We start from the raw sequence: 22,247 nt of genomic DNA on the forward strand, positions 1-22,247 counted from the left end.
GGCTCCCTTCCTTATGCCCCCAGAAATGCCAGCTGCATGCCTGCCTGCCTTCCCTCCCTCCTCCCCTGCCCACCTCGCAGGGATGTTGTGTGTGGGGTGCCCGATTTTCAAAAATTCGCCAAAAATCAGGGGATGATGGGATTGCCTTGAAACTTGGCGTGTGTGTGTATACGCCCATGAGGTGTCATGGTGCCAAACGTGAGGTTTCTAACTTCAACGGAAAAAAAGTTGTTTACTTTTTTAGCTTTCAATGCAACCCTATGGGGGGGCAAAAACGGAGCTCCGGATCCGGATCCGGAGCTCCGAGCGGAGCGGAGCGGAAGTGGGCGGAGCGGGGGCGGGGCGGAGCGACCCGCTCCGAAAAATGGCGGATCTGCAAGTGAAGCGGAGCGGGGGGTCCGTGCACACCCCTAGTAGAAGTACCTTTTCAAACCTGAGCTCACGTTCCTTCAGGATCAGGATAACTTTAGGCCAAGGAAAACTTCCTCTGGTTCTTCTCTTCTCTGTTTTGGTCCTTAAAGTGCAAAAGTCACTAAATGTGTGTCTAACAGCTATGTCCTCTTTTCATTTTTATTCTAGAGTAGGTGCAAGGGGGCTCAATCTCAATCTTAAAAGCCCCCCTACCAGGGTTCTGATCCAGATCAGGATCCCTCTCCCTACTGTACAGTAAAAATGAGAAAGAGCGGCGAGACACACATGGGGTGACCTAGCACGAACTGTCCTTGCCTCTGGCTAATGAAATCCGAAAGCCATTCCCACTAGCTATCAGTGGGCAGGGCTGATTTCATGACACCCGATCCTGCTCTCTCCTCACCTAAGCAACTCACAACTATCCACTTCTAAACTTAACACAGCCGAGATGTGAGAAACAAGAGCTTGGTCAAGGTGTGAAAAGGCAGCATACAGAAACAGGACAGAAATTTACTAGCTGTAAATGGAGCCATGGCAAGCCCAGCGGTACAGAAGGGCACAACTGGGGGGTGCCAACTGGGGGGTGCCAACTGGGGGGGGGACCTACAGGGAAAGGCGTGGGGTGGGGTAGCTTCCGTTTCTTGGAACGTAATAACTTGACAACAGGATTTGTTGGTTAGTCAGAAGATCAAACTTTCTGTGTTTATACTGCAGAGTTACGCTGAGTAGAGAGGCTCCGACTCTCGCACTTCTGCCTATATTCACAGGGACTGAAGCATCTGCCATGGATTAGTGGCTGCTTGGTGCTCTAACAACGGGGCATCTTTATCCGTGGGAAGGCAAGAGAGCCTGGGCCAACAGAGCCATCTGCTTGCAGGAAGGGAGAGCAGGGGAGAAGGGAGGAGAATTTCACAAACTAAGAGTAAAATCATTGGAGGGGACCCAGGGCAGGCAAGCAGGCAGGCCCCTCTTTGATGTAGGATGTGAAGCCGCAGTAAAATGCCCAGTGAGTTATCTCTGAAGAAACACTGGGCTTAAGAAAGATATTGGAGGCGCTTACGCACCCCCTGTGCCCCCTTGGCTGGGAGGCTCAGAGGTCCTCTTTTTCAATGGTGCATCATGTGGGTCTGAGTAAACTGCCAAGCGATTGTGTGCTCAGCTGTGAAGGGGATTATCTGGCAAAATTTCTAGGATGTTTTCTTGAACGTGTTCTGGTAGGTTTTCCAGTGCTCTAAACTGGTCAAGATCCGATCTAGCATGTTTATATGACTAGTATTTAATAAACAAAACAAAAAAATGCACAACATATTTATTTTATAAACATCTCACATGGTTTTCTAATAGTCCAAAGTATTTGAACTGAAATAAGTGATTTGAGATGGAAATCAATAAAGAATACTTAATATGGTTTAAATGTTGTATTCAAACAAATTCAAAGATTACATTAAAATTATTTTTATTGGAATATTTGTAACTATTTTAAGACATGACAGTCCAATAGTATGCACTTCCTTATATCGTTAGAAAAAATGAAAGTATTGAAAACTATTAATATGCTCATTTTAGCAAAGAGCTGCCACCAGAGATAGAGGGCTTCACCTTCTCGAGGTCGCTCCCTGCATTTACAACCAAGGCATGGGGGTGGGGGCACGGCCACGTCTTGCTGCGTCCCTGAACGCTACATATCCACTGGGCGGGCTCGCTCTTAGAACAGGACACTGGCACCCTTGCAGGATTTGAAATCATTAAGGTGGCTGGCCAATTAGTTTGGCTGCATGGCAACCAAACCAAACCAATTGAGGAAATGCTGTTCATCCTATATATTTTCTTTTTGTTATATTTCATATGCTTGTCACAAATAGGACTATTTTGGCACTATTAAGCAATTTTTTTAAATTGAGCATTGTGATGTACTGTTGGCGAAGTTAAGTGAGGTTTTTGGTGTAACTCGTCCATTTGACAAACATGTAATGTGTTCTCTGATGAACACTGAGATATTTGAATTTAATTTGGGATACACATTCAGCTCCAAATGTCATGTTTCAAACTCCATAACCAACTCTACTCCTGCATTTGTTTTTAAAGGGGAAGAAGAAAATGTGAAACATATTGTAATGTCATTTCCTCCTTGAGCACAGAGCTTATCACCATGAAACAAAGATACGTACTTTTACAGTACACAGAGCATAGAAATTATGGAACTCACTACCACAAGATGCAGTGATGGCCACCAACTTGGATGGCTTTAAAAGGGGGTTGGATAAATTCCTGGAGGCGAAGGCTATCAATGGCTACTAGCCCTGATGGTTGTGTGCTATCTCCAGTATTCGAGACAGTAAGCCTGTGTGCACCAGTTGCTGGGGAACATGGGCGGGAGGGTGCTGTTGCACCATGTCCTTCTTGTGGTTCCCTGGCCGGTGGCTAGTTGGCCACTGTGTGAACAGAGTGCTGGATTAGATGGACCCTTGGTCTGATCCAGCCTCTGGGCACTTCTGATGTTCTTAGTATAGGTCTTCATTTCAAGCTCAAACCTGTTTGACGGCCACCTGTTTTCAAGAAGGCCAGGAAAGGTGCACAACGGAGTGTTATGTAATCCCCACCCCCCACCCCCACCCCCGCTCCTTTAGAGACATTGCAATGAAATTTTGTACATATGTTATTTTTGAAGTTTGAACACCAAGTTGATCTCCATACCCATGAGTGGGCGGTAACAGGACTGAAGGTGGGGTGGGGGGGAGATGCAGTAAAGGGCTTCTTGAAATTTTGCTTTACCAAAGCGTTAATAATTGAAAAAAGTTATTTTAGTCTCAGTAAACATACTATTTGTGTTCTCATCTGCTTTGCCCTCCTTTCATTTGTACACACTGTTCTGAATGTTTGTTATTTTTGTTCTTAAGCGGTTATGTAATTTTGGGGGGTTGGTTGGTTACACGTTCTGATGAAGCAACTTAAAAGGTAGGTATGAAAATGAATAGTTTGTTTACATTTGGCATAAAGGGCAGAACTTTGTCAAACTGTAATGTTAAGAAAACTGGAATACAAAAGCCATCACAAGGAAGACCTGTTTCACCAGATTTTCTGTAAATTTGTGGCTCAGCCAATCCTTTGTGGAGGGAAACATTGGAATCTACATTTTCCATCTTCCCTTGCAGTGATGGATATTCTGTGTGAGTGCCTAGGTGAGACCTCTGTCAGCAAGGGTAAGGTATGAGGCTGTCAAGGCTCAGCTAGGAGCAAGAGTCCAAGTTGACCCAGGATCCATCAGAGTAGCCAGTAATAGGCCTGAAAGGATTGATTCAGAAGTAAATGACAAGCGAGGAAGCAAGACTGAGAGGCAAGTCAAAAGTCAGCACTGAAAAGTAAGGACTGAAGGACAGATCAAGTTGCTGGCCAAAAACCAGGGCCGAAGGACAACCAAAGACACAAGAACATGCTAGAATTCAGGAAGCCCTTGATGTTTAAGCAAAGCTCGACTGTCACAGGAAGCCCTTCTATACAGTTTCCTGCCCAGAAGGACTTAATGGCAAGCTTGAGTGGTTGGAATCAGGTCAGGGCCCGAAGCGATCTCACCGAGAGGTTCCCACCTGCCATCACCCCACGGGGCAGCTCACACCAATTCCGTAGCTTGTAAAGGAGAAGGGGAGGCTGGGAGCAGGGGAGGCTGGCGCTCTGCAAAACTACTTTTCATAGAATCACAGAATAGCAGAGTTGGAAGGGGCCTACAAGGCCATCGAGTCCAACCCCCTGCCCAGGCCCTCACAACATAAACCACATCGGAAAGCCTAGAGATGGGGGCCCAACACGGCTGCACTTACTGGGTTTAGGAGCACTGTGAGGAAGAGTTCACCACCACGAATACTTTTATCTAACTCCTTGGAGCCCCCAGGATACTCGTTGTAGAAGATGGTGTGAGTGAAAAGACCACAAGTCTGTCGAGGCAACACCTGGGTAGGCCAGAGGGGAAGGAAAGGTTAGATATGGCTGCAGGTTCCGGCTGCAGATTTTAACAAGAGGACAAGTGTGGTGTAGTGGCTAAGGTGTTGGACTGGGAGTCGGGAGATCTGGGTTCTAGTCCCCATTCAGCCATGGAAACCCACTGGGTGACTTTGGGCCAGTCACAGACTCTCAGCCCAACGCACCCCACAGAGTTGTTGTTGTGAGGATAACATGGATAGCCTTGGGTTCCTTGGAGGCAAAAAGGCGGGTTATAAATGTAATAAATAATAAATAATAAAATAATAACAGTGGGAAGAGACAAAGCAGAAGGCAGAGCGGAGAAAAAGGCACCTCGATCCACAAGGCTCCGACAGCTCCGACATCATCTAACATTGCTATCCTGCTCTGAAAGCTGCACTGGTGGTGGGTGAGGTCCGGCAATACTTGGTCAGAGGGTGGCCTCCTCACGGGAAGGAGGAGGATGGAATGGAAGCGGTTCCTTATCAAAATATGTGCCTTTTATGTATTCATAAATAGCCATTACTAACATACAGAAGATGGGATCTGCAACAAAGTGTTTTGGTTTGGAGTGTTCCTGTTGAATACTCCACACTAAGCTGTCAGCCAGCCATAACCCCTTCCAGGTCACTCTGTTCCATTCCCAGCAGCCTTTTTTTTGCTCCCAACACACATTCTGCATTCTGTGGCTACTGAGCAGCTTAGATCGCATTGGGCTGTTTTGGGTTTTGGTTTAGATCTCATTGGGCTGTTTCGGGGTTAGGGATTTTTTCACTAATGCGCACCTTTGGGTCCCCCCAGACCTGCTGGAGCCTTCGGTCATGTGCATGGATGAAGCTATTTTGGGTACTTAAGGATTTGACCCTGGAGAATGAGTTGAATGATTTTGCCCCATCTAGCTAGGCCTTAGCTAGACAGGACGAAATCCAGGGGCAATCCCTGGGATCATCCCTGTGCGTCCATGTGATGCACAGGGGACCCAGGATCAGGGAGGGATGATCCCTCCCTTGCCCCGAGATCTCACCCTACACTTTAGGCCTGCTTTTTCCGCGGTCTTGGGCTGAGCCCGAGACTGTGGGTCGTGTGGCCGAGCATCGTAGTTTGTCCCAGCTCCTCACGGTTACTTGCAAAGAGCCACGCACGGGGCGCAAAGCTCCTCAGGAGCACGGCACCCATCGAGGGCGGGATGAGGTGAGCTGGGCTATTTTTTAAAATGGTGGGCACGACACCTCTCCCTCTGAGGTCATCATGTGCCACGTGTGAACAGAGGGTGAGATCTTGTGATAAAAATATCACGAGATCTTCACCCCTCCATCCTGTTAGACTGGTAGGTCTAGGTAAGGCCTCAGAAAAAGTTCACACATCGCCCTGATGGGTTAGTTGTTCGCTGAACAACCCACGGTACTCCTGACAGCAAATCGGGGATGCAGCAGCTTGGCATGGTTTCTTTCCCCCTCAGTCCTTCCACCCACTTCTGGCATTTATCCCAGCTGTCTTTGTGGCACATGCCCTCTCAGAACCTCATGTTCCCGATGGCCGAGAGTTCCCTGCTGGCTCTAATTGCTACATAGCAGTCAAATCTACAAGATGCAAAGTACAAAATCTCAGAACCTCGTATTTAAAATTGACCACCGTACCCCACCCACCCCCACAAGCCTTCAAATTTGATCAAACAGGTTGGTATTTCTTTTTTAAAAAACTTTGTTCCTGCATAAATGCACACATTTGCAGGATTGCAGTTTACATTCTTAAACTGTATCAGTAGGACAGCAACTAGCACAGTACCCAAGCACATCGATATGGCCTCTACATGTATAGAATTGCTATTTGTCAAACTCTGAAAGGGGTGACCGAACAAGTTGGGAGCTTTTGCAGTGGGTGTAATTACTGTGGGAGTATGTGCCGCTTATTTCTGCTTTGCTAATTTAACAATCAATGAAGCATGTGAATAAAACAGGAAAATATGCCTTGCTCTGGTCCAACAAATGTGCCCACACACACAGGACCAAAGGGGGGAACATGGGCCCATTTGTGCAATTTTTAAGCCCCACCCCCACCCCCACCAAAGGGCCGCCAACATGAGAGGGACATTGCCAATGTCAATGCAATATCAGTGAAGGGGTGAACACCAATAGTACCGGCTGCAGAGGAGGAGGGTGGGAGGCAGCAGCAGTAGCGAGATTGTGAGGAGAGGCCGGCAGGATTTTTCACTGCTCTGACCTGGCAGTGCTCTTGCCAGTTTAAACAACCCGCACTGAAGTGACTCTCCAGGTTGGCAAACCTGAAAGCAAGCTACCTTAAACAAACCCACTACAAGCCATGGGTTCTCAAGTTGGCTTGTTCGCAAAACACAACCCACAACGGAAAAGGTGCAATCACCCATGGTGAAAACCCACCATGGCTCAGAGTGATGTATGTATAGGAAAAAGCCAGAAGAGGGAACGGTCTGCCCCCACCTCTACAACCATACTGAAGCCAAATTTTATGGCGGGCTTCACTGGAAATTATCCCCACAAAATGCTCTGAGTGATTTCTAAAGAGAACTGACTTTGTTCCAAGCAAACATCTTTGAGAGCTTCAAGATGCTTGATCAAAACAATGGGCTGAGCGCTCAGGAGGTGGTGCTCCACAACCTTATCTCCTCCTAGTCATCAATAGGGGCTTCATTGTCTCACCATAATCCCATTATGGATGAACCCTCGGCGATACCGGGCAGGCCGAAGGTGAGGATATTCCTCTGTGCTGGTCACCTGAATGCCCCAGACAGCCTTCCATGCCTCATAGAGCTGTGCGTGGACAGGATAAACTCCTGAGTGGTGGGGAGCCACTGCATAGCCCAAGTCTGTGGGGATCCCATGTTCCTAGAAGCAGAGCACAAATGTTAAAAGAGTTCATTGCTAGCAATCCACTGCATGAAAGAAGGGTGGATATTGACAGCTGGCCATAGGGTGAGATAGAAATCTAAACACCAATAAAGAGTGTGGGTGTAAATATGAAGGACTGACTGCAATTCATAGCACAAGCAAAGTCTGAAAACAGCTGGTTGTCTGTGGAAAGTAAAAAATCATTAAGATGGCCTTTGGACTGAGCAACGATCAAGTGAATTGGAAGGTTCTTGGTAAGTTGCCCCTTACCAAAGCAAACTGTTTGTTGAGTTTCATCTGCTCGGCCAGCACAGTCACATTGTGAAAGAGATGTGGTTGCATATGGCTCCACATGTGGGGAAACCACCAGAACTCCTTCCTGTGCTTCAGCAGCATGTCATCCCCTTCATCCTCCTCATCGGTACCTAGAAGGAACATGGGGGGGGGGGCGGAGGGAGACAGGAGCAAGACGTGCTTAATCATCAGTCAACAAAGATACCAAGGGCCAAACCAAGGCACAGACTGTGACCCTGGCATAGGGGTGAGGTGGGGGTTAACCTTTTGCCCATCACCACTGCTGCAAGCCAGTTCCAAACTGGGGTGGTGGTGGCTTTGCCTGCTATCTTTACAGAAAGAAAAGCTCCCATTTGTTTGGATACTGTAAATATCCAAGATATTTACCATTGGATCCATTTACCATTTACCATTGGAAAAACCATTGGATCCATCAATGGCCGGACCATTCAAACAGTAGCCCTTCCCCGTAGAGTCCCAGGAGGCCTAAACTTCATCTGTCCATGATAAAGGACTGTAGTGGGAAACAAAGAATTAATCCCCCCCTTATCTGCTGAGCCAGATTCCCCCCTCCTTAACACACCTACTATTACCTTTTAAAAGTAATTCATGAAACTGCTAACTGTATGAATGGAGTCTGCTTTGGCTTGGCTAGAAGGAATCTACAATACACGTGTAAAGAATAAAGAGACCTTACCAGTGTGGTAGAATTTCCCAGAGAATCCGAGGTTGAAAGTGAAATTAGGGACTAAAGTCCTCAACTTGTTCTGAGTGTTCAGTAGAGCCTGTTAAAGAAGGAGAGAAGGAAAGAGAGAAATTCGGTCAGATTCTCAGTCAGTCAAGTTTTTTTTAAGTTTTTTTTTTTTTTTACAAGAGGGACACATCCAAGAGATATTTAGATCACATCTTCATGATTTGGAATGGTGCTGAAAACACACATAATAGTATCAAATGTGACCTTACATATAACAGAAAGAGCATATATTTTGTGAATATTGAGACTAGGAATATTAATGGTGCATTACATATTGACGTTTAAAGAAAACCAACAGTATGGTTGCAGTATGAATATTATAATTCCATGAGGAATCTGACATTCTCAAATGCTGTGACAAAGAAATTGCAGTAAAATGTTAGATTTTTTAAAAAGAACAGGTTAACATGCTATTGCAAAAGCTACGAGAGAAGATATATCCTCAATTTTGTAAAAAGCAAAACATTATACAAAGTGAAAACTTTGGAGAGAAAAGCTCCTTTAAAGCCTAAAATGGAAAACAACGAAGCTGATAAAATGGTAGTTTCATTAATATTCAATATATTTATATCACACTAGGTTTTGGTAGCTCTTAGAAGACATTCTTAGATGTAAGAATGGCCCCATTCTTCTTGCAAACATTAGCAAAATTTAAAACATGTTGGAACATAAGCACCTGGAGGGAGAAATCAAAATGTCTTGTTAGCACACTGGATGGGGAAAAGGTTAGAAGCAATGTATGTTTTAACCTTTATTAACCCTACTAGTAATGTGCAGCGGTATAGTCAAAAGGGGCGATGGCATTCACAATACCTTCTCAAAATTTGAGATGTGTCCTTCTGTTCCAAAAAGTGGGGAGTCCTGCCTTAGTTACACCCTTACTAGACTACTGCAATGCTCTTTATGTGGGGCTGCCTTTAAGAGAGCACTCACAAAGTTCAAATGGTCCAAAATATGGCAGCCAGACTTTTGCCTATAGCCCTCTAATCAGAGCACATAACTCCATTTGTTTTTTTATCTGTTTCTGGGCACAAATTTAAAATGGTAGCCCTGGCCTTAAATCTGTAAGTCAGGGCAAGGGATCCTCCAGCCCGTGGACTCAATTTGACTTACAGAACTGCCCACAAGCCCCGCTCCCTAGCCTGGGGAGAGAAATCTCTGTGTTGACTTATGATTGGTCCAGCCGACTTGCTTCCAGTGCCGCCACCCTACCCCAGTTGCCCTGACTCAGTCACTTCTTCTGTGTAGAAAGAGGCAGGAGCGCTGAATCTCCATGAGAGATCTCATGTCTCCATGAGAGACATGATAGCACTCTTCAAATACTTAAAAGGTTGTCACACAGAGGAGGGCCAGGATCTCTTCTCGATCCTCCCAGAGTGCAGGACACGGAATAACGGGCTCAAGTTAAAGGAAGCCAGATTCCAGCTGGACATCAGGAAAAACTTCCTGACTGTTAGAGCAGTGCGACGGTGGAATCAGCTACCTAGGGAGGTTGTGGGCTTCAAGAGGCAGCTGGACAACCATCTGTCAGGGATGCTTTAGGGTGGATCCCTGCATTGAGCAGGGGGTTGGACTCGATGGCCTTGTAGGCCCCTTCCAACTCTGCTATTCTATGATTCTAGGATTCTTTCTGCACAGAGAAAATAAAACTGTGGGTGGGGAAGTGCCCAATGACATCCCAGGAGGGCCCCCTCCCCTCAAGGCCATGTGGCCTGCTGGCTTGGTCTGGGGTGGGGCACTTCAGCCAGTGCCTGAAAAGAGGCTGCCCTAACTGAGAGATGTGGCATGCTTCAGAGCAGCCCTGTTTCCCCCATTCTATTTGATGTAGCCCTGGAGAATAGTTTCTTCTGCTTCAATTAATATAGCAGAAAGAAACCATTCAGTGAAGTGTTTTTACCACTTGATAAAAAGACATAGTATTAGGGATCCCCTTATCTCCTTTCTCTATCTTCTTGGGGCAGTAACTCACTGGCAGCGCAAATGCTTTGCATGCAGAAGGTCCTAGTTCCAATCCCCAATATCTCCAGTTAGGACTGGGAAAAACCTTGCCTGGAGCCCCAGGGAGCCCCTGCCAGCCAGCCAGCCAGCCAGCCAGCGCCAGCAGTCCTGGGCTAGATGGACCAATGGCCTGACTCAGTACAAGGCAGCTTCCTGTGTTTCCCAGGAAGTCCTTTCCCTGTAATAGATTTCCATAGGAAAGTCATTACTGACATCAGTTTCCACTTGGATGACACAGAAGACACGTTTTGGAATGAAATGGGTAGACATCATGAGCACAAATCTAATCTAACCTTGCTTTTAGCAACTTCCCAGATCATTTCACACATAAAACATCTGGTTCAGATTCAGGGCAACACAGCCCAACCAGAAGAGTTGCCCTCTTCATTGCTATCTGCCTCCTAGGATGCTTCTGACTGATCATGATGTTCGAAGGAGGCAATCTCCTGTCACATTGCCAGTATTCTTACAGAATGAAGCCTGAAGACTCTGACATTAATGACTGTGTGTACATTTCCAGACATAAATTTTGGCAAAAAGTAAGAGTCAATCAGCTGCGGACTAGCTGCAAGGAAGTATGGCTCAAGTCATCTTACGCTGGAGGATATTCTACATAGAACTCGCCCCCACCCCACCCCCAACCAAACCCGTGAGTCGCTGCTGCAGTTTCCTTTCAGTCCTGCCCTTATGAACTCACCTTGTATCAAGAATTATTGGATACGTTGTTGGCCAAGTCCTAAGTAGTAATTTACATTTTAATAGCTTTAAAAATGGGATAAATCACCCACTCCACCAAGGAGAAAGAGGTGACCTACAACAGCAGGCTTGGAATAAATGCTAACACCACTGCAGAGAGACCAGATGGACCATCTGCAAATAAACTGCTCTTTCCTGCTGTGAAGGCAAAGACACACAATGATCAAGCAGCGGAGGGAAAGTGCTTCATTGCTCACATAAAGCTCCTATAATGGGTAGAGTAAAAGCTAAGAACTACATTAGACAGTGTGATGCAATGAATGTGCACAAGCCTTAATTCTCAAAATGGTGGAATGGGACGATCCATTCACAGGGTTATAGCTTTTAGGGAATTATTTTTGTAGGGCAAACAATCTGTAAGTGCAAGCGATGGGGCAACTCAAAAGTTGTTTGCACTGCCCTATACTCATGCATTTGGTTTTATTCCCCTTCCAGGTGAGCTCTAAGCACTGGCAGAGAACCATCAGTAACAACTAGCAACACTTGGCAAAATAGGATGGAACACTGCCACAGTATTTCTTCTTAGCGTCAATTCTGTGTTGGATGCCAAAATGCACTCTGGCGATTAACTCTGCTTACTCTGTTAGCACCAATGTTTAAAATGTTACAAATTGCATATCTCAGTATCTAAGTTGGGAAAGATATCCTGTCTCTACCAGCAAGCACTGTTACAGAAAATCACACTCCTGGTTGCTCGGTGTACATGTGTACGTTGTATTCTATGTTTATTTATTTCATTTCATTTCTATACTGCCCAAAAGCCAAAGCTCTCTGGGCAGTTTTTGACAGGCACTGACAGGCGCCTTGACTAAAGCATAAATGTTATTATGAGAAAGACAGCAAGAGTACTGAAGGCTGTCAGGCATAAGAGAAACTCAAATGGTAGCACAATTGCCGATGTGCAGCCTCTGCTGATTTAAGTTAAAGGGATTTGCCCCACAAGAACTCCCGACACCAAGGCAAGTGCCTGCCTGACTACAAACTCCTCACCCCACCCAGAGCCTTGGTAGGAAGCATGGCCCAATCTTGAGGCATTCCTACCCAATGACAGATCAGCTTCTCATGGATACCAGAGAATGGTTGTGGATCACAGAAGTCTCTGCAACTCTAACTTCATGCATCATTTAAAATGTGCCTTGTTAAATTCCTGCTGCTCAAACAGCCTGCGTAATAATTTTAGTCTCCTGACTATTATTATCCTGACTAGTATTATTGTTGTCTATAATCTTGGGGAAGTGTGAGTTAGTTGAACTGATTCAGTTCAGTTTGATTCAAGACTTTGCTCACACTGTAGCATCTCCTATAGCTTTGATAAGGATAGAAATAGAAGAAATGCAGGTTGCTTACCTGTAACTGTAGTTCTTCGAGTGGTCATCTATGCATTCACATAGATGCTTTGCGCCTGCGCAGAGACCGATCCGGAACCTTCTATAGCTAAGTGGAACGTTTTTGGCTGGAACCCCTCCCCCACGCTACCGCGCATGTCCATGGGGTTCCCGCCGTTACCTCAGTTTACAGGAGTCCGACATTGTGCCCCCATAAACATGAGTGTAATTTCAATAAAGTACATTCCACATATAACTGTGTTATTTGTAAGTCTCACACCACCAAGTGGGGATGGTGGGTGGGTTGTGTGAATGCATAGATGACCACTCGAAGAACTACAGTTACAGGTAAGCAACCTGCATTTCTTCTTCATGGTCTCTATGCATCACACATGTGGGTGAGTAGCAAGCTGTCATACCTTTGGAGGTGGGTTGGTGCATCATCTGAATATCTCCGAGAGCACTGTCCTTCCAAATGAGCAGTCCTGCCTCGCACAAGTGTCCAAACTGTAGTGCCTAACAAACGTGGATGGAGTGGACCACGTTGCAGCTCTACAGACTTCTGTCAAGGGAACACCTCTGCTGAAGGCAACAGATGTTGCGACGGCCCTGGTAGAATGAGCTGTCACAGGTTTCACAAGCTCTAGTTTAGAGATAGAGTAGGCAAGTTCAATTGTCTCTACAATCCAGTGTGACAGTCGCTGGCATGAAACAGGGAGTCCCTTATAAGGCTCACCATAACAAATAAACAATTGGTTTGTTTTTCTAAAACTCTCTGTCCTAGCCTTGTAAAAGGCAAGAGCTCTCCTTACATCAAGTGTATGTAAAGAAGACTCAACTGGTGTTGTTGGATTCGGAAAGAAAGCTGGAAGAGTAATATGCTGGGACAGATGAAAAGTTGACACTACCTTCGGCAGGAAGGCCAGGTCTGTGCGTAGCACAACCTTATCCTTATGAAAGATAGTGTAAGGAGCATCTATCCTGAGAGCTCTGAGCTCACTCGCACGTCTAGCAGAAGTGATGGCTACTAAAAAGACAGTCTTAAATGTCAGAAGCCTAAGGTCAGATGAGGCCATGGGCTCGAAAGGTTTCCTTGTCAGTGCTTGTAATACAACTGACAAGCTCCATGATGGAACGATACTCTTTACTGTCGGTATCGTATTTTTAATTCCCTTTAAAAATTTCCTCGATGTTGGATGAGCAAAAGGTGTAAAACCATCCATGCCTCAATGAAAAGATGTAATAGCAGCTAAGTGAACTCTGATTGAAGTGAGTTTGAGTCCCTGCTGATAAAGTGTCAGTAGGTATTTGAGGATTAACGGTAAAGGGCAAGATTCAGGTGCTTGATCGTTTTCCAAGGCAAAACTTTGAAATCTCTGCCACTTCGCCGCGTAAGATTTTCTGGTTGAAGGCTTTAGTGATGCCAACAATATATGGTCTACAGTTAAATCTGTGATACGAGGGGAGGAGTGGATGATATCCTCCATGCCGTCATCTTGAGGGTCGACAGGTCTGCGTGTCGAACCTTGCCCTGGTGTCGAGACAACAGTGTTGATATCGACGGGAGTCTGATGTAATTCCCGTTCGACAGTCGAAGGGCGTGGGAGAACCACGTCTGTTGAGGCCACCACGGTGTGATAAGGATGCAGTCCGACCTGTCCGACTGGATCTTGGCCAGTACCTTCGTCAATAGTGGAAACGGTGGAAAGATGTAAAGGAGATTTCCTTTCCAAGTCCTGGTGAAAGCATCTCCTAGAGAGTGCTTTCCTCTTCCTGCTCTGCTGCAGAACCTGGAACAAGCTGCGTTTTCTTCGGTAGCGAAGACATCGACAGCAGGGAGGCCCCAGTACCGAAAGAGATCGTCCCTTACTTCGGTATCGAGCTCCCATTCGTGGTCGACGTGGAAAGACCTGCTGAGGGCGTCCGCGATGATGTTTTCCTTGCCCGCTACATGGATCGCCGTCAGGTGAGTATTTCTCTTTATGCACCAGTTCCAAATCCTGAGTGCCGATCGATTCAGAAGATGAGACCTTGTCCCACCTTGTCTGTTGATGTATGCCACTACCGTGGTGTTGTCTGTCGCGATCAGGACGTTTCGGCCCTCGATCATTTGTGAAAAAGTTTTTATTGCATTCTTCACCGCTAGCAGTTCTAGGTGGTTGATATGATGTTCCCTCTGAAAAGAAGGCCAACGGCCCTGAGCCGTGAGGGAGTCGCAGTGTGCTCCCCATCCGATCAACGATGCATCCGTCGTGATCGTTACCGTAGGAGTTTTTTGTTGGAACGGAACCCCTTCTAGGAGCGTCGACATCGAAAACCACCATTTCAGAGATGCCCTTACTTGCGTCGGGATTGACAGGTAAGTTCGTCGGGCATCGTACCGAAGATCGAATGTTCTTAAAAACCAGGCCTGCAATATTCTCATTCTGAGTCTTGCAAACCTGATGACTGCAGTTGTAGCTGCCATCAAGCCTAATAGCCTCTGGATTGTCCATGCCGAGACCTTTCGGTGGCTCTCAGTAGCGATGGCTAAATCTTGAAGGGTGCTTGCTCTGGTCGAGGGCAGGTAAGCTCTCCCTTCCCGAGACGATAGGGTTACCCCTATAAAGTCCAGCCTCTGATGTGGGGTCAAGATGGATTTCTCCTCGTTGACCCACAGACCCAACGAGCCCAACAGTTTGAGGGTGGTTGAAATGTCCTTCTGAAGCGTGTTGCTGTTGTCCGCTACCAGAAGCCAATCGTCCAAATAAGGGTATATGTAAATTCCTTTTTGTCTTAGATGGGCGCAAACTACCGCCATCACCTTCGTGAAGACCCTCGGTGCCGTGGCCAACCCGAAGGGAAGAACGGTGAACTGGTACTGCGATGCACCGATCGAAAAACGAAGGTAAACTTGATGCGACTTCCTGATGGAGATATGGAAATACGCATCCTTCAGATCCACCACAGCGAACCAAAGCCCTTTGTATAGGAGCTGCAGAATAGAAGTAATCGTTGTCATACGAAACTTCCTCGGGGTGATGAATTTGTTTAATTGCCTTAGGTCCATGATCGGTCGAAGACCTCCATCTTTCTTCGGGACCGTGAAGTATCGGGAGAAAAACCCCTGATTGAATTCCTCTGCGGGTACGGGAGAGATGGCTCCTTTCGCTAGGAGGGTCTGTATCTCGAGAAGCAGAGGAGGGGATGGCGCCGTTACTTTCACCCCCGAAGAAGGAGGAAGGACATCGAGCTCGATGGCATACTCCGAGCTGATGATAGTGAGCACCCAGGAGTCCAATGTTATTGACTCCCATTGATGGTAATGTGGTGCTAGGCGGTTCGCAAAGGGAGGTGGATCTGGGATAAAGAAGTCAAACCCGCTGCTTCTTAGAGAAGTCGGGCTGACATTTGTCCTGCTGGTATCTGCCTTGGTAAGGTCGCTTCCTTTGGAGCTGTTGTTGCTGCTGCCTCTGCTGACCTTGATAGTAGGGCCGCTGCTGTTGTTGTTGAGCAGGCGGCCTCGACCATCGTCTTGGCTTGTATTGCGTAGGAGGCGCAATGAACCCCATCTTTTTGGCTGTTGTACGAGCCTTATATAGAGAGTCTAAGGTCTCGTCTGTTTTACCATTGAACAAGCCTTCGCCATCGAAAGGCATGTTCTCAATTCTGGCTTTGGTGTCATAAGCCAGGTTTGCGGACATCAGCCAAGCATGCCTTCTCAAAGAAACAGCCCCCATCATGGACTTTGAGTGGCAGTCAACTTGGTGCCGCGCCGTGGATAACTGCTGCCTGGCTATGGCTGAGGCCTCGTTCTGAAAAACTCGTGCCAGCTCTTTTTTGTCCTCTGGGAGATGTTCACATAGTGATCCTATTTTCTCCCAGAGGAAGAGCTGGTATTGTGCCACGGTAGCCTCGTAGGCTGATGCCCTGATGCCCAAAGAGGCGGAGGAGTAAATCCTCCTGCCCGTATGGTCCAACTTTCTGCCTTCTCTGTCCACGGGTGCAGAATGTGTCTTCTGTGGGTGGCCTTGAGCCGACTCCACTACGATCGAATTAGGCTTTGGATGTTGGACCAGAAACTGTACCTCTTCTTCTTGGACTCGATAGAGGGTCTCTAGTCTTTTCGATGTAGCTTGAGTCGCGGCCGGCGCCTTCCAAGATAATTGAGCTGTTTGCTTTAAAGCATGTGGAATAGGGATGGCCAGTCGTTGGTTGGTTGTGGACTGGAAAACGTCATAGATTGGATCGACCACCGATTCGTCCGTTTGTTGGATGTCCAGTCCTAACACCTGAGCCATTCTAAGTCTCCACCTTATGGCCTTCACCTAGGCACAAGACGCACAGGGAGTGTCCGTCAGTTGGAGGGAGCTTAGCTCCACATTTCACACACTTGCGAAATGGGGCCTTAACTGCCATAAGGCTAGGCACTGCGACGAAAGTCGCCGAGAAAAAATCTAACTACTATTAATATATATATATATATATATATATATATATATATATATTTAGATAGAATAACAAAGAAGAGTGAGAAGAGTGCGGAGAGAAGAAATAGAAAGATTAGAGTGAGTTAGAAGTATTTTGAAGAGAAAAACGCTAAGAGGTTTGGTTCTATGGTCTAAGCACAATGGCGGACGACGAAGAACTGAGGTAACGGCGGGAACCCCATGGACATGCGTGGTAGTGTGAGGGAGGGGTTCCCGCCAAAAACGTTCCACTTAGCTATAGAAGGTTCCGGTTCGGTCTCTGCGCAGGCGCAAAGCCCATATGTGTGATGCATAGAGACCACGAAGAAGAACTAAGTGAATATCTGTTAAAAAATATTTTTGGCATTTCTGCTCTTGGTGATGAAATGAAGGGATATTTTGGGGAGCAAATGTTCAGAAGAATTAATAGTTAAACTAGTCCAAAGACCCTAGGTTGAAGGAAAGAGACTCAGATAAGACCTGAAGTCTAAAGTCTTGTCTGGGATAAACATATCGCTCAGAAGCAAAGGGGGTAAAATCTTTTTGTTTAGCATTGTAACTCAATCACTAGATTGTCAAGGGATGATTTACAAAGACCCTCTTAAAGTTAATTACATGCACCACATCTGGGATTGGCAGGCTCTTCCGCTAGGACCTCGGCCCAGCTCGTGGGTCGGACTGCTGCCAACGGCTCTTCTTGACTTTTCTCTTCTCCCTTGGGACTGCTCAGAAAGTTCATCTGAGTAAGGAAAAAGTTTCATTTTTGAAAGACATGCTCCTTAGTATTTTAAAGAAATCTTTTGAAATGTTTTTGTTTGTTATCTTTAACAGTACATGTGTGTGTTGTAAATGTTCTGTGTTCTCATACCATATCTTGTTATCCTGTAAATACTGTTTGAGGTTCGAAGAAATAATAAGTTTTTATAAAGACTGTCTCTCAATTTATTTTGATTCATATGTATTTACTGTCAATACAATACCTACTGGACCACAAACCAGGTGTATCCATTTATAGGAAATTTTAGTTAGCTGATCAGTTTAGTGAAGGTCAAAATACTGGTGTGTGTGTGTGTGTGTGTGTGTAACTTACTCCTGAAAAAGGGCAAAAACATGACAAGTTGGTTAAAGCATCACATGAACAGTTCTCATGATGTCCTTGTGCTCTGCATATCTCCGTCACCCAGAGGACTGGCATTTTTTCTAATGATCAATCAGATAGCTTTAACTGAATCAAATAGCCAGAGTCAATCTTGAGTCTAGCCCAGAGCCAGTTTTCATAGAATCATAGAATAGCAGAGTTGGAAGGGGCCTACAAGGCCATCGAGTCCAACCCCCTGCTCAATGCAGGAATCCACCCTAAAGCATCCCTGACAGTTTTGTAACTTTTGTTTTGACATCTATGACTGCCCTTGAGTTTGGGCGCTTTTCTCCTCTCTCCAGTCACAGGACTTAGCATGGCCAGACTCGCTGTCACAGAGTTCCCAGCTAAGCTCAGGGTTTGCTTGGCTCTTAAGCCTGTTCCTCGTCATCTTTTCTAGCAGACTCCTGGTGCATAGCCCACATTCCCAGGCAGTGCCTGCCCTCTCTATGCTTGGACCACCTAGTTGCCTTGGTTGCCACACAGACCTGTTGCACTGCATACCCGGATAGAGCTTCACCCCCCGATGAAGCACCCATTGAGATTTTGAGCTTCCAAATGGGGCACAGCCTTACACCAATCTGTGGGCTTAATACTCACCCCTCTGGAGAGCCATGTGTTCTGGAAAACTGTGCCTATGAGTTGCTAACTCCAAGTCCAGTGGTCTATTAATTTCGTGGACAAGCAAGGACTCTTGGGGATTGTCCTGAGTTTTTTCCCCCCAGGGCCTCAAGTCAAATGTAATCACTTGCAGGCCCATGGTTTTAGCTAATTTCCCCCAACCTGCACTTATCTCATTTCCCCTGTTCCATTACCTCTCTGCATATTTGTTATTTTCCTGAAAATAGTCAAGGGCTAAGGAGAGGCCTTGCTTTTAAGGTTCCCCACATGCCAAATGCTATTTTTGCAACTAAATTGTTTTAGCTCTAATAAAAGCTTAGTCAGTCGTTCAGTCTCCCCATCATCTTTGCGAGTACTGGAAGTCTAGCAGTGCCATCTGGATGTATCCATCTATTTGGCTATTCCTGAGCAACATGGTAATCATGAGTATCAGGTCAGCCAGGGCATTTATCTCATAATGAATTCATAACTGAAAGGTAGACGACCAGGGGATAACCTGTGCCCTCTATGTGTGAGCAACTAGGAGGTGAAATGTTACCCTTATTCTGGAACAAGGCAAATATACCTGCTTTGGCTGAGTTTCCTTCTCTTCTGATATTTCTCTTGATCTGTCCTTTTCTGGCACTCACATGGCCATTCTGTGCCATCTATAGTTGAGTTCTCCACATAGACTGGGTTCAGACAACATGATAACCAACTGCAGTTTAAATAGTTGACAGTTATTTAACCCAATATAGGTTATTATGTTGTGTGGCAGTAGGTTTTTTAATCAACGGTTGGTTAATTGGCCAAAATAACCAACACAAATAACCACCATTGGTTATTGTGTTGTGTGGAGGTCACTGTTGGTTATTTCCTCAGCAAGGCAAGAGTGGTCAGAGCGGTGGCTGCTGCTCCAGTCCAGCCGGCAGATTTTCAGCAGGAATGGCTGATGGGATACTAGCGAGAGGATTGGGGGGAGGCGGGATGAGTGAGTAAACTCAACATGGACTAATAGTCAACTCAACGCTGATCCTAATCCACACTACGGTTGCTTATTATCATGTTGTCTGAAACCCTAGATAAACAACTATTGAGTAGATTATTACCACATCGTTGACTATTGTCAACGCAGCCATGCAGTTTCCGAAGCCTGTTTCTCTGTTTCTTTATTTAGCAACCACTAATTCCTTGCCTCTGTCTTCCTTTATCTCTATTATTGCTATTAGGAATTGTGTGCCAGTCCAAGTCCAAGGGGACTGGTATACTAATTAGGCATTCTTCTCTTATATAAAATACTCTGTGGTAAAATAAAACTTGTATTGATCAATCTTAACTGTTGACCTTGAGCTATTTTTCCCCATTTGAAGAAGCTATTTCCTCATCTGCTGTGTTCACATCACATCTTTGGGAATGATCCCAATATTTTATTTCTATGCTAAAGTTAAGTATTTCTGCCAATAGTAAACAAGATTACAGGACACCAACAACCATTTTATCTACATTCTGTGGCTACTGACTATGCTACTTCCCCCTTGTCCAGGTCTTCAGACCCCTCCTTAGACTGTTTTGTGTGTGTGTGTGTGTGTGTGTGTGTGTGTGTGTGTGTGTGTGTGTGTGTGTACGTTGTTTTTAAAAAGTTTTTTGTACTCAGAGTTTCCCTGAGCCATGCTAATACCTCCCTCTTACTTCTCAGTGGCCCCATTTTGGCTACAATGAGTTTGCTATCTTTGAGCAGACAGGCTCCCATTGCTGTGAAAGTTTGGTGTGGATGGGAAAAGAGAGGATGAGGATGATAAGAAGCTTATCGCCCTCTTGTGCACTAAGGGTGATTTAAAGCCTGGCTTGGGTTACTATGACAACGTATCTGTCAGATGATAAATCCCAAACCACCCGTTTCTTGTAGCAGCTGCGACTATATTTTTTGTTTTACTTTAAATCCCCAGTTCTAAGCACCTTCTGCATGTTCTCTAATGCTGATTTAAAACGTAACGTTTTTGGAGTTGGAATCTTAAAGTATGAACCAGATTAATAATAAATTATCAATAAGAAAAGATGGGAAAGGAAGGAAAACATTTCCAGAAATATCTTATTGCATCTTCTCTAAAATATTGAAAGCAATTCTGCACCTATTCATACTTAACAATTTTTATTTGTAAAATATTTTTGCTACCGAAATTGGGCAATAACAGTTGCTATTAAGGATTAAAAACTAATCCCACATCTTTTCCCTTTATAATCTTAGGACCACACCTGAACTGAATGGAGCCAAATACTCTACATCTTTACAAGTAATCAGGTATCACCTAATCTGGTTAAATTTTTTTTCAAAATAGAGAGGAATACATTTAGCCAGGATATTATGTCCAGGGTTTCCAGCTCCTATACCCAAGAAGGAGGGATTGCGGAGCAGACCATCCCTTAAGAGTGTAATAGATCACAAAATTACATCTAGCCTTAACTATCCTCTCTGTTAGTGTAGATGTGGATGGAGCAGGAAGTGTCACTAACTTGAGCTGCCTGACCCTGCACTTTCCCTTCTGGTGCCAAACGGACTTCCATGTGGACGAGCTTCACATGCAAGGACAGTTTGCACATCTCCACAAGGGAAGAAAGCAAATAAGTCCTTTGATACAAGGATAGCTTTCACTGGGGTATCCAACGTGATTCCAGTGGGCACAACAGAAACCCTGAAGACCTCCACGGTGCTGGCAAAGGTGTGGGCGAAGCCTCAGGGACCCGTCTCACCTGTTCAATGGCTTTTCTTCCCTTTCAGAAGTGATTTCAACCTTGAAAAGTACACAGGGGAAGCAATGAAGACATGACTTTTTCATACTTGCTCTTTCAACTTTATGTACTTTTCCAGGCTGGTAAGAGGAGCCAAGCACAAAGTATTAAAATGTTTTAAAAGGAAGTCAGAGAGAAAAAATGGGGGGAAGAGAAGGGAAAGAGTGAAGTGTGCCTCCCCCTCCCTTCGGGCCTATGTGTGCCCTCCCCCACAAAGTGTGTGTGTGTGTGTAATTCCCCCCCTTTCTGTTTGTCGGTGTGACACACCAACCATTTTGTGAATGGATAGACACTGGGGATAGGGACACGTACAGACAAGGATCCAGAAAAATCCAGACACATTAGACTGTGCACTTTTTCAGACAGAATCATAGAACAGTAGAGTTGGAAGGGGCCTATAAGGCCATCGAGTCCAACCCCCTGATCTCGACAGAGATCAAAGAGGAAGTGGGAAAGAGTTATGCTCTTCACACTTCCTCTCTCACCTCTATGTCTTTTCCAAGGCCGAAATTGCTCCTGCACACTTCAGAAGTGGGGGAAGCACTTCAGAAGGGGTGGGTGCACAGAGGTTTCTTGGGTGCTGGCTGAGGTCATAGATGCTAGTACGCCTGTAGGGGGACTCCAGGGCTAAAAAACTTGGGACCAGGATACCTGAGAGAGCTCTACCAACCTGAGGTCATCCGAGGGCCTGCTCCTGGTGGTTCCACATAGACCCATCCTCAGACTGGAGTCCACCTGGGGAAGAGCCTTCAGTGTGATGGAATTCCCTGCCTCTGGAGGTCAGGCTGAAGCCAACTTTGTATTCCTTTCAGAGCCTCCTGAAAACATTATTATTCCAGGAAGCCTTTCCTTAATGACCAGCCATGGTTCACTGTACATTTTGCTTCTTTTAAAATCTATTTTAACGTGTTTTATTCT

General features: G+C 45.7%; 1 protein-coding gene across 2 annotated transcripts in view; it reads right to left on the reverse strand.

Moving 5' to 3' along the window:
- Positions 1-22,247, reverse strand: part of NDST2 (N-deacetylase and N-sulfotransferase 2) — a 147,277-nt gene that overhangs the window by 16,118 nt on the left and 108,912 nt on the right. For both annotated transcript variants that reach the window (XM_063128845.1, XM_063128846.1), the window contains exons 3-6: positions 8,221-8,308; positions 7,500-7,654; positions 7,041-7,226; positions 4,227-4,355 (exon numbers count right to left, since the gene is read on the reverse strand). In XM_063128845.1, coding sequence (XP_062984915.1) covers positions 4,227-4,355; positions 7,041-7,226; positions 7,500-7,654; positions 8,221-8,308 — 558 coding nt within the window. The remainder of the gene's footprint in view (positions 1-4,226; positions 4,356-7,040; positions 7,227-7,499; positions 7,655-8,220; positions 8,309-22,247) is intronic.

This window comes from Elgaria multicarinata, chromosome 6 (assembly GCF_023053635.1).
Source record: "Elgaria multicarinata webbii isolate HBS135686 ecotype San Diego chromosome 6, rElgMul1.1.pri, whole genome shotgun sequence".
Taxonomy (NCBI): Eukaryota; Metazoa; Chordata; class Lepidosauria; order Squamata; family Anguidae; genus Elgaria; species Elgaria multicarinata.